The 16,050-nt window shown below is 56.9% G+C and overlaps 2 protein-coding genes across 2 annotated transcripts; both read right to left on the reverse strand.

Annotated features, from left to right (window-relative positions):
• Positions 1-602: 602 nt before the first annotated feature.
• SUN2 (Sad1 and UNC84 domain containing 2) lies at positions 603-5,782 on the reverse strand (the record flags this gene model as incomplete). The annotated part of the gene is made up of 17 exons (XM_079549525.1): positions 603-716; positions 1,017-1,109; positions 1,208-1,375; positions 1,531-1,646; positions 1,729-1,813; positions 2,391-2,612; positions 2,724-2,889; positions 3,009-3,052; positions 3,133-3,210; positions 3,291-3,506; positions 3,699-3,823; positions 3,970-4,040; positions 4,120-4,213; positions 4,480-4,575; positions 4,960-5,094; positions 5,208-5,368; positions 5,670-5,782. 17 exons carry the CDS (start codon positions 5,780-5,782, stop codon positions 603-605), a joined length of 2,097 nt encoding a protein of 698 aa, XP_079405651.1.
• Positions 5,783-7,508: 1,726 nt separating this feature from the next.
• Positions 7,509-11,683, reverse strand: LOC306957748 (extracellular serine/threonine protein kinase FAM20C-like; the record flags this gene model as incomplete). Its single annotated transcript, XM_079549064.1, has 10 exons — positions 7,509-7,743; positions 7,820-7,879; positions 8,014-8,095; positions 8,484-8,593; positions 8,694-8,874; positions 9,072-9,187; positions 9,473-9,565; positions 9,867-9,945; positions 10,022-10,197; positions 11,205-11,683. The coding sequence occupies 10 exons, from the start codon at positions 11,681-11,683 to the stop codon at positions 7,509-7,511; spliced, it is 1,611 nt and encodes a 536-aa protein (XP_079405190.1).
• Positions 11,684-16,050: the final 4,367 nt, after the last annotated feature.

A 16,050-nucleotide genomic window follows, 5' to 3' on the forward strand; every position in this document is an offset into this window, starting at 1 on the left:
AAAAAAAAAAAACAGCAGAGCAAATCCAAAAGGGGAAGCAGGCGAGGTTTGAATGTAGCATCCTCAAGCTTAGCAAGCAGGATAGGCAGTCCCAGGCAAGGGGAACCCGAGCATCACTGGGACCCAACACAGTTGCTGGTCCTAGTGCATGGACCTCAGCCCAGGACTGGCTTTGAAGCCCACACCTGCCACATTTCTCCCCTCCTGCTGCCCCCAAACCTTTACTTTTACAATACTCAATTAATACTGTCTCATGTCCCCTCTGCCTGCCCAGCATCGAAGGGTTTGAGGTCCTTAAGATCTTGAGAAACACAGAGGGGAGCACCATGCTGCACGGTGCCCCAGCGCATCACGGAGTTCCCTCCTTCCCAGCTGTGGGAAGGTTATATGTGCCACCAGAAAGGGGACGGCGCAGCCCCAATAGAAAAATTGAGCTTCAGAAGTCAGAAGTGTCCGAAACGCACCGAGAGCCACCCGCGTGGGATGTCCTCGCCTCACCCCCCTGCAGGCAAAAAGTCCTTTCCTCCGCAAGCAGCAGCGCAGGCGAAGGGCAGTGCAACCTCCTGCATCCCAGGACGGCCCTGTCTGGCAGCAGGGGGGGGTCAGAGCGCCGGCTCCCCGTGCACGCGGAAGCGGTAGATGCAGGTGTACTCAGGGTGGCCCCAGTTGCTCAGCACACGCAGCTCCACCAGCTGGAAGGCGCCCACGTCGTCACCCTTGGGGACAGGAGAGATGTGTCACAGAAGCACGGGATGGTTGGGTTGGAAGGGATCTCTGGGTCCAGCAGGGTGCCCAGGGTCAAGCCCAGGTGGGTGCTGGAGATCTCCACGGAGAAGATATGCAGGAATGGGCAGGCAAGACGGCCTCCCAGTGAGAGGCTTAAGGTGGACATCAGCCCCTGCCCCACTTCACTGAAAGCTCTGAGCACAGAGGGACCCCATGACCTCCCCACATCCAACACTGTCACCCAACTTCCTTCCCACGGCAAGTGCTCCACCACTACCGCTGTGCCTCACCTTGAAGTAGAATGTTTGGATGGGGTCACCATCCTGGTTGTAGGTGAAGCGCCCCAGGAGAAGGCCCTCCTCCTCTCGCTCCTCTTTCAGGCCCTACAGGGAACAGGAAAGAGACAGGAACGTTCAGGATGGGGAATGGAGGCCACAAAGGTGCAACCCACTCTCCAGCCTCCCACTACAACTCTACTCACATAGACAGTGAAGTCCTTAGGGGCACTGGGGATAGTTCCCTGGGGTGACAGCGCTTTGGGAACGTGCTCCAGTGTCACAGCTGTGGGGCGGATGAGGCTGGAGAGGCGGATGACAGCAAAGCCCTGGGAGCCACGGAAGGCCCAGCAGTTCCCGGGGTTGACGTCTGGCTACGTGCACAGAAGAGGAATGCCATCTCTTAGGTATCAGAATCAACATTATCACCATCAGCACTGTTTTTTCTCCCATCAATGCCAGCCCAGCCACTGCGCCCAGTGTGAGCTTTGCATCACCCCGGGGCTCTCAACCCACTCTCAGTGCCCACCTGCAGGATGACACGTGGGGACTGTGAGTGGTACCACAGAGGGATCCCGAACAGGCTCAGCAGCGCTGTCTTTGTCTCATAGGTTTCAGAGCAGCGGGTGTTGATGACGCTGGCCCCTGGCACAGGGAGAGGAGCACAGTGGTAAAGCAGAGCGCCAGCGCTCCCTGGCTGCCTCCAGCTCACCCCCCTGCCACCTACCTGCTGACTCCAGGGCGTAGTCGACCATCCCTACGCGGTCCTCACTGTAGCGCTTCAGTGCTTGGTCCACGATAAGGTGCACTTGCTATGGGGGGTAAAGAAGGGCCTGGTCAGAGCCACGGAGTCCAGTCCCTGCCTCCAGCCCATGGGGTCAGGGACCTTCTCACGGGACAGGCAGTGATGAATCACTGCAGCAAAAAGGAGCAGGCGTGCGCTTGGCTGCAAAGCCTCATTAGAGGCTGCTAAAAATACCCGGGACAAGAAGTGCTTGCTGTGCAAGGAAGGGGCAGAGCCTGGGCTGACTGGGCTCACCCTTCCCAGTGCTGATGGATGAGGAGGGGGACAAGGACCAGGCCCAAGGCCATACAGTGCCCCCAGAGCTGATCCTAAAGCTGTGTCCCAATGTCACCACGTGCACAGAGCCTGTACAGGGTGAAGGGAACACTAGTCCTGTGTGATCCCTCCCTCCCTCCACAGGGAGCTGCCAACAAACATTTCCAAAGCAAACAGGCTCATTTTTTCCTCTGCTGTCATCCTGCTGCAACATTTTGCCCCAAATGACTCAGCAGTACTGCTAGGGACAGAGCAAACAAGGTGGCCCTGGTTGTTTGCAAGCTCCATGGAATCCCCACCCATGTTCCCAGAGCTCGGCCATCACTCACCTCTTCTGTCACCCCCCCCGTTCCCCCCTGCCGCAGGGCCACACCAATGCTGTCCCGTGCTGCCAGCCCACGCTCCTCCCGCATTTGGGCAAGGATCCGGAGCTCCAGGGCGCGCAGCTCTGCCTGTAAGTCCTCCCGCTGGAGCAGCAGCCCGGCCGTGCCGTCGTTCTGCCGGGACTGTGCCAAGAAGTGGCTGATCCATGCTGGCATCTGTGCTTCCACCTGGAAGTGTGGCACAGGGCTCAGCTGTGGGGCAGAGACCCTCACCTCTGCCTCAAATAGAGCACTGGGTGGGGGTGAGGGTCTCTAAAAGGGGGGACATCCTGGACTTACATCAGCCCGTGTTGCTTTGATCTGCTCCAGCACAGCCTCCAGGTGTTTGCTCACAGCCTCCTGGTCTGAGCGCAGCCCTGCCAGTTCCCTCCTCAGTGCTGACACCTCCTGCTGCAGCTCACCCGTCGCCCGCTGCCAGCGGCCCTGCAGCTCCTCCTGCACAGACCTGTGCCACCAGCACAATGAGAGAAATGCCACCAAGCACCACCAAATGCCCCAAAATGCCAGGCTGAGATCTACCCCACCCTAAACAGTGGGGTTTCCCCCCACACTGAGCAACAATACCTCTGCCACTCTGCATTCAGCTCCTGCAGACGGGCCTCCATCTCCTGCCAGCACAAAGGCACAAGAGTCCACATGAATGCTGCCCACCAGCCCCAAGGACCCCCACAGGGTGCGCATCACTCACCTGTGAGGCCTGCGCCATCTTCCCCAGACGTTTATCCACATCAGCTTGCAGCTGCATCCGCAGGGCATCCAGCTCACCCTGCGGGACAAGGATGAGACGGGGACATCACAACCCATCCCCATCACATCCCCATGCCTGCACCACCCCGCTCCCCTCACCTGGAGGTGTTCGGTCACGTCACTGCGCAGCCGCTCCTCCATGCCGGCCTGGCGGCGGTCTAACAGCCCCTCCAACAGGCCCAGCACGTCTCCCGTCGGTGGGGGTTCACCCCTGGCCACCCCCAGCTCCCAACGTGACACCGCAGCCTCCAGTGCCTCGAAACGCTTCTCCAGGGCCTGGAAACGGGCCAGGAGCTGCTGCTCTCCTCGCAGCCCCTGTGATGGGAAGGAGAATGCCATGCAGCCCCCGGGCACCTTGCGGGTCTACATGAGTGGCTGTGCCCCGTTACTGCTTCCCCTCCCTCCATTTTTGGGATGTACCAAACTTTAGGGGCTGCACCCATGGGAACAGAGCTTCCTTGGGTGACCGGCCCCAGCCATTCCGCCCCAAAGGCAACCAGTTTGTACCTGGTCCAGTGCAGTCATGTCCCGTGCCCCGGGCACGTCTGAGGAGGAGAAGCGTCCTGCACCCCACCATGAGAAGATGGGGAGGCTGCGTGCTGACAGGCCATACGGGTACAGGTACCACGCTCCTGGGCACGCAGGGGATGAGATGGTTCAACAGTCAAATGGTGATGGGGGACAGGAGCCACAAGCACTGAGCTCACTGCCATCCCAGCACAGGGACAATGGCTCTCCAGCCTCATATCACGGTGGGACGAGGGGACAGTGGGCTTACCATAAGCAACTGCAGCAAGGAGCAAGAGGAGCAGCAGCAACCACAGGGACTTCTTCAGCCGTGGGTAGCGCCTGCAGAGTGGGGAAGAAAGAGGGCTATGGGCTGTGTCCTGCAGTGGTGGGATACTTCTGGGGCTGGAATCCCACTCACCTGGACAGGGGGACACGCTGTAGCTGGGGAGCCCTTCCAGTGACATGGTGCCAGGCAGTGGCTATGCAAGACAATAGCCATCCCACAAATCGGGCTGGGGGAGGACAAGCAGGATCAGAGGAACCCCAGGCCATCCCCTCTGCCTCCAGGGTTGCTCTCTGGACGAAGACAATCCATGCATGCAGCATCCCCTTCCCTCCCTGCCTCAGATTTGCAAGATGTGGAAGAAACCAACTGCTACAGGGTCAACAGCAAGTTGGCATGAGAGTAAAGCAGCCCTGTAGGACAACAAACCTCCACACAGGCATGGGACAAGTGTGCAGAGGAGAAAAACCCCTTCCCCCTCAGGCCCTCACTCACCTGGTGCAGTGAACACCCGCCACAGGAAGGAGCCAAACCTGGAGGCAGCTGTCCTCAGCCCTGACCCTGAGCTGCTGTGGGCAGAGTAGAGCTGTCCTGGAGAGAGATAAGAACAAGAGATAACAGTTTTGAGTTTGTGCCTTGGGAGGTTTCAGGTTGGTTATAAGGAAAAAATTATTCTCAGAAAAAGTGGTGCTGCAGCAGCACAGGCTGCCCAGGGAGGTGCAGTTACCATCCCTGTTCCAGAACTGTGTGGATATGGCACTGAGGGATGTGGGCATGGTGGGGATGGGCTGATGGTTGACTAGATAATCCTAGAAGTGTCCCCTTTATGGGGACCCCATTAAGGTCCCCAACCTTAATGATTCTGGGATTCTACATGAGGAGAGGCAGCAAGAGATGGAATGGAACCCACATCCCTGGGTTTGATATAGGGGCTGGGACTCTGTGATCCCCAGCATCCCACCACCGCATTCCTACCTGCATAGTCGTCTTCTGAGGAGTACCCCGAGGAGGAGGCGTAGGTGTCGTAAGTTCGGCTCTCCAGCAGCCCGTTGACTTTGCTGGACTCTGTGTCTCCTGTATCCCTTCTCCTCCTGGTGGAGAGCTCCCTGCCTGCTTACCCACCCCAAAACATTCCATAGAAACAGCTCAGAAAACAGCCACTCTGAAACAACTGGGATGCCCCAAGGGTTGAGATGACAGACGTCACAGGAGGACAGGCTCACCCCAGTAAGTGCTGCCATCCAGAGCATCATCCAGCGCAGCCAGCCCCCGGCTGCCCCCCAGGTAGGACTCGCTCACCAAGGACTCGCTGTAATAGGAGGTCTGAGTGCTGGGGCCGGGCGACAGCCGCTTGGTGCCGCTTGATTTCCTCCTCGCCGCCGTCCTGCCGGGATGAGAACCAGCCGATCGGCGTCACATAGCGGAGGCAAGGTTACGATGCCGGCACCGGGAGCGCTGCAGGGCTGGGAGGATGCTCGGCACGGCGCAACCGCTGCTTTGCGAAACCCCGAAAGGTGGGGAGCCCCCGGCCCCGCTTCCGCTTACACCGCTGCGGTTTTCCGGCACGGCGCTCGCAGTGCTTCCCTCCCTCCCGCCATCGGGCCCAAAGCTGCTGGGTGCAAAAAGCCTGAACCAGCCCCCTTCCCCCCCCACCCCCCTCCCACGTCCCCGCGGTACGCCCGAACCTGGCGGTGCTCTCCTTGAAGGGCAGCTGCGGGCCGCCCAGCAGGGAGCTGGTGCCGTCCTCATCCTCTGGATAGAGGCGCGAGGTGACGAGGCGCTGGCTGCGGCGCGACATGGCGGGGGAACAGCGGCTCACCTGGGGGGCACACGGGGGGGAAACAGTGTTATGGGCGGGGAGAGGGGAGCAGCCACGCTCGGGGACACCCCTAAGTACCCCCGTGCCGAGGGACGCACGAGGCCAACCCGAACGCACCCAGGAGCACCTGCTCACGGGGCAGTGACAGCTGCGCTGTCCCTTTATGCCCCCCCCCCCCCCCCCACGCTGGTCCAGGCAGCCCCACGACCGAGACACGAGCGGACTCCTCCCACCCCACCCAGTACCCCCCCATGCCCCAAGACCTCTTCACTCCCAGAGCCCCCCAGACCCCACCCCGCGAAACCCAGGACCCCTCCCCATCCCTCCCCCAGCACTCACCGCACGGCCGAGGACAGCCGCGGAGCCGCCCGCTCCCCGCGCCGCTCCTCTCCCTTTTGTTTTGCAAGACGCGGCCCCCCCGCTCCTCCTCCTCCCCCTTCTCCCCCCCTTCCCCCCCTCCCGGCTCCCGCCCAGCCCCAATGCTCCGCCCCGGCAGCTCCGGGGAGGGGCGGGGGGGTCCGGCGAGGCGCAGCGCTGCGCTCGGAGCGTCCCCGTGTGCGGCGCGCAGAGCGCGCCTTTGTCTGCTATTTCTTTTCTCCCCCCCTCTCTCCCCCTTTTTCTTTTTCTCCAAGTTCTTGGGTTTTTTTGTCGCTTATTTCTTTGTTGTTCCCCCCCCCCCCCCCTCCTTCCAGCCCATTAATTCTAGCCTCGATCTCCCCTTGCCGTTCCCAGGCCCCATTAGCCGCTGCCTTCCCCCCCCCCCTTCCCCATAGCTCATTAGCGACCAATTCGCCCAATTTGCTGCTTTCTGCACCGTGTCCTGGGGACACCTCGTGCCCCCGCCGCCACCCCAGAGACCCATCCCCACCATTCATCCCCAGCATGGGGCACGAAGCCCCCGTCCCACAGCACCTGTCCCGGCTGACGCAGACCCACCGCAGATTAACCCCGGCCAGGATTAGTGGATAAGCCGGGAGCCGGGCACTATATATGGTGCTGGGCCCGGTGTGGATCCCAGAGCCACCTCTGCGGGAGGGACGCGGCGCCCGCTGGGATTTTTGGGTGGGTGTGGGAAGAGCGTGGGCAGGGATGAGCGTTGCAGGTTGGGTGAACCACGTGAAAGCTCACCAAAGGCCCCATTAACTGTGGGCTGGGGAAAGGCTGGAGAGGGACTGACTGCGAGAAAGGGGACCAGCTTTTTGCACAGGATGAGGGGGAATGGCTTTAAACTAAAAGACAGAAGATTTAGGCTAGGTCTTGGGTGGAAATACATTACTCAGAGGGCGGTGAGGCACCGGCACAGGCTGCCCAGAGAGCTGTGGGTGCCCCATCCCTGGAGGTTCAAGGCCAGGTTGGATGGGGCCCTGGGCAGCCTGAGCTGGTGGGTGGCAGCCCTGCCCACAGCACGGGGTGGGACTGGGTGGGCTGTGAGGTCCCTTCCATAACCAATCATTCTGTGATTCTATGAAAATTTTTTCTCTCATTATAAAAGGATTTGGAGGGATGGCCGTGCCACGTGAATCTGGGACTGGAAAAACAGCCCCGCTGGCTGGGATCCCACATCATGTTTTCTCCACGAGGCCGACCTATTTATTTAAATAACGCGCGCACCCGCCCTTCTCCCCTTGCATCATCCAATACCACGCACTCCAAGCTCTTCCCAGGGTGGTGATTGCCATCACACCACGTCACCGTCTCCGTGACGTCACAGCCACGACCCTATGTCATCCACCAGCACCTGGTGGGGCTGTGCTGCCGTGGCCAGGCAGCGTCCCACAGCTACCAGCACCTTGCCCAGGCGCCGGTCCAATGCCTGCAGGTGGGGCTCGGCCAGGACGGGCGCCAGGCGGTCGGCAGCCAGCGCTTCCCGCATCAGCTCACTCAGGCGGTAGGGCTCGGTGGCCAGCAGCCGCAGCCTCAGGTAGGTGGATTTCTTGATGCTGCCGATGCGGAGGAGAGAGCCTGACATCAGGGTGGGTTCTCCCCATTGGGAACATGGTGGTGGGAGCCGCTTACCTGCAGCACTGCTGGAGCGGGGCCAGGATGGACATCTCGTCACGAGAGTGCGTGCCGAAGCTGAGGGAGAAACCCAAGGGTTGGCATCGGGGTGTGCGTAGCATCACCCTGCATTGGCTCTCATTTTGACTCTTGGCATCCCTCAGCCCCAGCTCTATCCATTTAAGGTGGTCGGGTGCTCCCCTCTCTCCTACCCGCGGCCGTTGTCCAGGTGAAGCAAGAAGGTGTCGTTCCCAAATTTCTCAAAGGTCTCATAGTGGTGCCGGTCCATGTTGCCTGAAAGGGTGAGCAGAGGGTGGCAGCAGTGGGGTGCTGGGATGGGTACCCGCATGGCCCCATGCCAACTCCTGCACGATGTCATCCTGCGCTGAGTTTTGGCAGGAGACAAGCACCCCGACATTGTGGTGGTACAGGGCAAAGCAGCCTCACTCATGTCATTCATTGCAGGAGAGTTGGACTAGATGATATTTAAGGGTCCTTTCCAACTCAATTCTGTGACTCACTGTATGCAACATGCCACCGGTTCTTCAGCACCAAACATGCCATCAGGTGGGGATCAGGCCGTGGGGACAAGCAGGCAGAGTGCCTTCACAGTGCAAAGCCTGACCACTGCCTTTCCCATCACCTACTGGAAAGTGAGAAGAAACTGGAGGGATGCTCTCACCCATGAGGAAATCAAGTACTGCCATGTCGATGAGGTCAAGGAGGCGATGACCACTGTCATAAGGCGGCGTCCGGCGCACCTGGGTGCAGTAGTTGGAGTCCAGCTCCCACCTTCATGCAAAGAATGGACAATGGGTACATGAGAGCGACCACAGGGCCAGCCCTCCCGTGCTCCTCGAGTCCCTTTGTGTCCCCCCAAGTCCCAGCTCACTCAGCCTTCTTGCTCTTGTGGTAGGAGCGGCGCCAGGGGCTGCGCCAGGAGCGACGCTTGGCCAGAGCTTTGTCGGGCAGCAGGACTGCCATGGAGCCCTCCAGCTGGTCCGGCTTGCCACACAGAGCGTGCTCGGTGGAGCAGTAGTAGGAGCACTCCCCGTAGAAGCAGACGTTGCCCGCTGGCATGGGGGACAAGCACAGGCTGATGACTGAACAAGAACCAGATGAAGCTTCTCACCATGCCACATGCATAATGCAATAGCATGGTGACTCTTCTTGAGAACCACCTCCATAGATGGGGACGCGGTGGCAGCTGGAGCCATCGCCAGATGGGTGCCTGCCCTTGTGTGAGAGCCAAAGGTTAGCAAGAGCTCACCTGGGGAGATGTAGAAAGTCTTGGCCAGTTTCTTGTCGGTCGTGATGTCCCGGATCTCCTTTGTTATATTCACCAAGCGACCAGAAACCGGTGGGATTCGCCGGAAATCCAGGATCCTAAAACACAAAACTCAGCACAATTTCTTGCCAGTGGAGCCATTTTTTTACACCCAGTGAGTACAAGTGCCATGAGATGCAGGCGTCCTTGCAATAGAGGAGGAAGAGGTGGCTGAAGGAGCCGTTTCTTGGCCAGGGCTGGATGTGAGGTTTGCTGGGAGGCTACAGGCCCCAGAGGGAAGATTTTTGGCCGTGTTTTCCACCAAGCACCCAAGGCTGAGGTTTTCCACCTCTGTCCTCAAGGGCTGAGGCCCTTTTTTGGGTGCAGGCCACACGAGAACTCACCTGTCCAGGTGAAAGGCTGCAATCTCTGCATTGTGCCGCTCAAAGTCTGAGAAGTAGAAGAAGTCAGCGGGGGTCTCTTGTTCCCTGCTCTGCCTGAGAAGATTTGGGGAGGGCAGGGATGGTGGCCAAAGAATGGATCACCTCCTGCTTGTTTGCAAACCACCCCTTGTGCTGTGTCTGTGGTGCTACCAAGACACGACCAGGCACAGGTGTACCCCGCTGTGTGGCGCAGCCCCAAATCCCTCTGGGACAAGGGCTGGGAAGTGGTCCTCATGGATCGTCTTCTCCTTCCTACCACTGGAGGTCACTACCCCATCACAAGCTGCACCAAGCCTGCTGCCAACAGTAGGGGAAGGGGCCTCCAGCACTGGGGCTGAAGTCAAGCTCTACTCACTTCATGGGTTTGAAGAGGGCCTGCCCGTAGTTCGGGAAGGTCATGATGAGCTTCAGCTGGGTACCGCCAGACTTCTGCACTGGAAGGGGGCACACGAGGGTGACTGGGCCTGGTGGGGAGGCCAATGGGACAGGGGCGTGGGTAGGGGCGAATACCCGAGCTGACAATCTTCATGGTGGCCAGGTCCTGCAGGAGGGTGGGCATCAGGGAGTCCCTGCGCGGGTACAGCTCGTAGCGGTTGATGCCGACGTGGAACTTGAGCCAGGCAGGGTAGGTGTCGTAGGCTGTCTTCCCTGTCGGGAGGACCATCTCGGCTTTACTGCTGCTGACCCTGCAGCCCAAAAGCCACCACCACCCCAACAACAACAACATTTAGTTGGGATGGGGTCTTGTTCCCAGGCTCTTTCTGGGAAGAGCCGGCACAAGGCCTGGGTGGTGACAGAAGCCCCTAGGGCAGGTCCCCTTGGCAGCGGATGGACACCTTTGTGTCCCCCACAGAAAGTCCCCATGGTCTCCCAGCTGGCCCTCAATTTCCAGCTGATCTCACCCCAGGGGATCAGCTCCCAGGTGTGCAATCAGCTATGCACAGTTAAAGGGGAACACAAAACATCCATAAAAGAATGCTTCCCAGCAGCATCCTGAGCTCCCACCTGCAACTGACTCCCCCTGGCCAGACCCATGGCACCCCCTGGTTTCTCTGTGGCATGAATTTGAGTTATCTGGTCCCACCATCTTAGTATTTTCACCTCTGGAAGGTGTGCTTTCCATAAGGAATCTGCTGCGTATTACCCAAGGTATCTCCATTAATATCTTCCTTTCTAATTAGAGGTTAGTAGTGCAGGGACAAAAATAGGCACCCAGCAGTGGTGAGCTCACCACCCAGCAGAGCCTAAAGAGGTCAGAAAGTGCCCTGAGAAACACGGGACTGCCGTGGTCTGGTGTCAAGAGCCAGCTGACATTTGGGGTTTTGCATTTTCAACATGAGGTGGGTGAGAGAGGGGGATCAAACTGGTCAGAAGTCTGCATTGGGAAGTTCCCAGAAATTTACAGTGAGAGCCCAGTGCTGGGTAAGGAGAGGAGGAGATGACCTAGAAGATATTATATGTAACAGTATGAATAATTCAGGCCTCCCCTTGGACTTCACCATGCGCCACATGGGCAGGAGGCTCCCTACAGCTCCCCGGGGCAGCAGCCTGGAAACGGGGCTGAGATAAGATCTGAGGCACTGGGGCTATCCAGGTGGGATGCTGAGCCAAGCAAGGAAATAATTTGTTTGCTCCCTGCCATGTGTCCCCTCGAGAAGCTCCACTCATCCCCCCAGACCAGCCCACTCCTCACCATTCATCGCTCCCACTGCTCCGTAGGCTGAACTTTTCCATGGGATTGACGACAAACAGCTTGTCTTTGTCCTTCACCTCCGGCAACGGGATGTTATAAAGGGGATGCTCAAAGAGTGCAGCCAGCTTGGATCCCTTGGCCCATGCTGGGCTGACGTCTCCATTCTGGTGCTGGATCCCCACGTCCCCATCTTTTCCCAGTGGCCCTGCTCCCTGAGGCTGGGAGCTTTTCTCCAAGGAACCGTTGCTGCCACTGAAGTCCTGAAGGATGCGCAGGCTCAGCTTTTCAAGGCTGGCCAGCAAAGGGCTGCCTGTGGGGGTACCCAAGGCTTTTGGTGCTTTTGCATCGCAGCTGCAGAGCCTGCGACTCTCAGGGAGAGCCAAGTCCATCGTGACATGCAGCAGAAAGGCCAGGAGCAGCAGCAGGAGGAGGAGGACTTTAAACTTCCTTTGGACAAGTGTCTGCAGCTGGCGCCGCATCCTTCCTTGCCAAGGGGCGGGTACCCACACGGGGCAAAGAGAGTCAGTGCTTCCACTGCCCCGTCTCTCCTCCAGGCAGGAATCAGGGAGAGTCGTCCTGCATCTAAAACATCGCAGCAAAAAGCAGAGCTGTGGGAAAACCCTGGTGGCAGGACAGAGAGAGGGGTAGGAGCTGCAGCAGGATTTATAAGGGACGAGCTAGCAGTGCCAAGGTTAGCATGAACAGGGCAAGTTCCAAATCAATAGCTGCAGGTGGGTCGGGGACAGAGACGGTCACAGATAACCTGCACACTGGCAATCAAACAGGTGCCCTGCACTGTCCCATCTCTCTGGGCTTCTTCCTGCCCAGCTCCCCTTGCTTTCACTCCTTGTTTGCATACTTCTGCCCCACTCCCCAGCTCCATCCTATCTGCTGGGCTCCCATGCTTATATCCACGCACTCGCCATCCAGTTTTGCTCCCACTGCTCAGCCAGGGCACTGTTACCACCTCTCCATCTATTCAAGGATGCTCGTATGCAACTGCCCATCAGTGGGTAAAATAAATAGGATAAAACAGCAGCTGGAGCAATTTTACCCTTTTTAATCTCCCCAAAAATGCAGAGGACACGTGAAATCCCATACATCATGCTGTCCCCTTGCTGGAGGCAGTTAGATAAGGAGCAGGTCTGGAGACCTCCTCCAGTGCCACAGCCCTACACTACTCTCTCACTCGTGCTGCTCTCCGCACCAGCCCCGTGCTGGCTCCGTCCAGCCCACACGGACAGCAGGAATATGGTGTTCCTGGCTCTCCATGTCCTGCAGCACGACAGTTGCTTGGAAACCGCCTCCAGCTGACATTGCCAGCAGCCCCAGATCCAGCCAGCACCGTGTTTCCTTCCCCCTGCCACGCACAAACAGCATGGCCGACAGGAGCAGAGCTTCCCACAGGGCTGGCGAGCTGCAAGCCATGCAGAAGGAGCCGGGCAGAGGGGAGCAGATGGCTTCCTTGGGGAAGGGAACACGGCGTCTTGCACCGGGAGATTTGCTGGATCCGGTCTGGATGCACGTTTTGGAAAGAAGGAGCTTAGGAGGGGCTGTGGTTGGAACACAGGATCGTTAGGTCATTGCTTAGTGGAAAGAAAAAAAAAAGCCAATAAAAACATGTGCTAACTACTTGCATCAAAGGAGCGGGGCTCAGCTCTGGGAGAGGGGCCATGGATTCCTTTATTCCAAAGCCAGCTCTGGGAGAGCAAAGGGAGAGGGAGACCCCCTGCTCCTTCCAGTGGCCCAGCATCAGCTCCAAACTTGGCTAGGGAGGGTGACAAAGGCATCCTTCCCACATCCCAGAGCCAGACTGGGACAGGTCTGTGATGTAGGTAGCTCCCTCCTGCTGAGTTATCAGGGCTGCTGCACACACGGGGCACAGAGGCACAGAGCCTGCAGCCTTTTTTCCTCACTATGGGTTGAAGCCATCCTTCTCATCAGGAGACCTGTTCCCATGCTATGGTAAATCATAATCCTCCCCGCTCCCCAACTCTAATTTAGCATCAAATTGGAATGTAGAGGAAAGGGGAATAGGTGGGGTGCTTGCCCCCCTTTGCACTTCAACGCTGCCATTAAATATTAACCAAAAGATTTTTCAGAAAGCCAGACGCGAGCCTACAGCAACGGGGAAGAGCTGGGGAGCTTCAAAGCCTGCCCTGATTGCCTGACAGCACATCAGTGCACCTCGTTGCCATGACATCATCACAGAGAAGCGATTGAATTTGCACCTCTTTCCTCCATTTTTCCAGCTTCTTCACCCCTTCTCAGCAGGGCCCAGTCACCTTTGGGATGCAGGAGGAGCCCTACGCCCAAGGACATTTCCATTGCTGGCACAGAGCGCGGACTCCCCGCCACGCAGGCCGACAGCCGATAACGATGCTCCTCATCTGCCCTCAGCAGGGAGGGATGAAGTCATGAGCGCAGCCCTCTGAGCTGCTACCGCTGCACACTGGCTTGCTGGGATGGATGGATAGAAAGGGTCATTCTGACTGGCACCGATGTATCACCCTGAGCTTTTCAACTCCTTTTCCACCTCTGACTCACTTCGGTGCTTTGACGGCAATAGCAGCGACACCCAGGTGGCAAGACACAACGGGGAGAGGAAAAACAATAGTTAGAATAGAATAGTTCAGTGCCAACCTCCCCAGATTTCTGCTAAAAAACTTTTAAGGTAAAAAAACCTCCAGCAAGAGATGGCAGTTTCAGAGTCAAAAGCATTTTTAGGCTCCAAAGCATCGGAAGCAGAGTGGTTACTTGCAGGATAACATGAAACAAGAAGAGACCATCTCCAATCCATGAACCTTACTGCCATGTGAATTACAGGCATGCCTCAAAGTGCTCGAGTTCCATAGCAAAAGCCCCAAACCGTGCTCTAGTTCCACAGCAAAAAGAGGGTGGGAGTTTCTTGTAGCACACAGGAGTCAGTGCGACATGACTCAACTTGCAACAAGCAGGAAAGCTGAGCCTACCAAATACTTGCTTGGGGGCCTTGACGCAAACAGCTGAATTTTGGAAAGTTGAGGTTTATGCTTTCACATATAACAGGCATTCAAAAATGGGGTGGCTTTTTGTGGTAAGTTCCTGTGGGAGAGCTGTTGCCCTTGGAAACAAAAATAACCTGGCACTCTCCTGTGAGCCACCTTGCACTTGCTTACCTTGCGGGAGTCGCAGCGTAGGAGCTGACTTGCTGCAAATTCACACCTAGCTCACCTCGATTTGTTTGTGTGCTCGTGCTCTGAGGATGCTGGGGACCGGTCAGCGTTTGCCTATTGCAAATGCAGGTCACAGAGACATTAGCTTCGGTCAGCTGGTGGCCAAAGTGATAACAGGCTGGTAGCAAGGCCAAGAGATTGCATGCTGAGGTAAGCAGCTCCCTCTCCCTATGAATATCTGCAGGTCAGCATGACCCCACAGAGATGCCCATGACCAGCCTGTCTGTGGACATGCACACAGCAGTTAATTATTCATTAGTGTGAAAGAAGGACAATTAAGGAGACTGTGGTATGGCTCGAAGGTATCACTATGCTCCAGCGAGCACAGGGCATTCCAAAGATGGTGACTTTACCTTTTCTTCTGGCTGTGCATCCAGACATAAAACATAAAGGAGGTGGAAAGTCTTGGAACAGAAAACCAGCTTTTCCACCTGCCAGCTGCAGCAAGTGCCAGTCAACAGTGCTATTTTCATTTAAAAGTCAGCCAGCTGAAGCGAGACAGAGTAATCACACCAACAGGAAGCTCCTGGGTTTGGAGTCTTCCAGACTGCACAACGATCCCGGCACCTGGCAGACATGGTACCAGTTTTGTGTCCTCCCCACTACCTTACAAGTCCCTTTCACTTGATCAGTAAAGAATTACATGACAGGATGTGGGGCCCAGCCAGCACAGATGATGCAAAATCGAAATAATTTCTAATGGACTTATATTACTCCAATTCCTGACATGCTGAAACGGCAGAAAGACATCTCTATCATAACACTGAGATCCGCAGAAGGAACTAAGGGAAATGGAAAACCCTTCCCATTTGATCCACTGCAGGCCCTAGTGCAGAAAAGTCCTTTGGAATTGAACTATGTACTCGAGTATGGCCTCACAAAACATGAGCTGCCAGTGGCACCGTTGGTGGCTTTCCTCAGAGCAAAGTCTGAAAAATCATAGAAGTCACAAATGCCAGACCCCAAAGGTCAGAGCAGATGCACGCTGGCTGGGCAGAGGACGCAGGTACACCCCCTTGATGCTACTCACACAGAGGACCTGGGTCAGCAACACCATGGACGTGGCAACCTTCCTCAGCAGGCTTGCAGCAGCAAAAGGAATTGAATGGGAAGGATGAGAGTGCTTCTCTGCTCCCTTGGAGTCACCCAGGAAGGAAGCAGGGTGTGTATCCACCATCAGCTGTTGCCTGAGCCACATCATTCCTTGCTTACTTCCATGTTTCCTGAACTACTTCTCTTTTTCATCCACCACCATTGGGTTTTTATTTTAGAGCAAACACAGAAAAGGACAATTTACTGTTTTTTTTATTGTAAAAAACACAGTTCCCCAGATTTATATAAATAAGCCATATACGTAACATACAATTACGTTCACTCCATCCTCCAACATTGACAGCTTTAAAAGAAGAAACAGGCTAAAAAAGCAAGTCCAAAAGGACGTTAGGTTTCTGATGACCAAGTGATATCTCACATGGCACCTCCTTCCCCTACCAGCCTCCAAACAAGATGCTGAAAGTACACAGCACTTGCAACACCCCCAGGAACTGACAGGGAGGCATTCAAGCAGTACGAAGAGTTCTCACCCACTCCCCAGGCATCGACAGCCGCCTGTGTTTCAGTGCCATCTCAGC

The sequence above is a fragment of the Tetrao urogallus genome (assembly GCF_951394365.1).
Source record: "Tetrao urogallus genome assembly, chromosome: 1".
Classification (NCBI taxonomy): Eukaryota; Metazoa; Chordata; class Aves; order Galliformes; family Phasianidae; genus Tetrao; species Tetrao urogallus.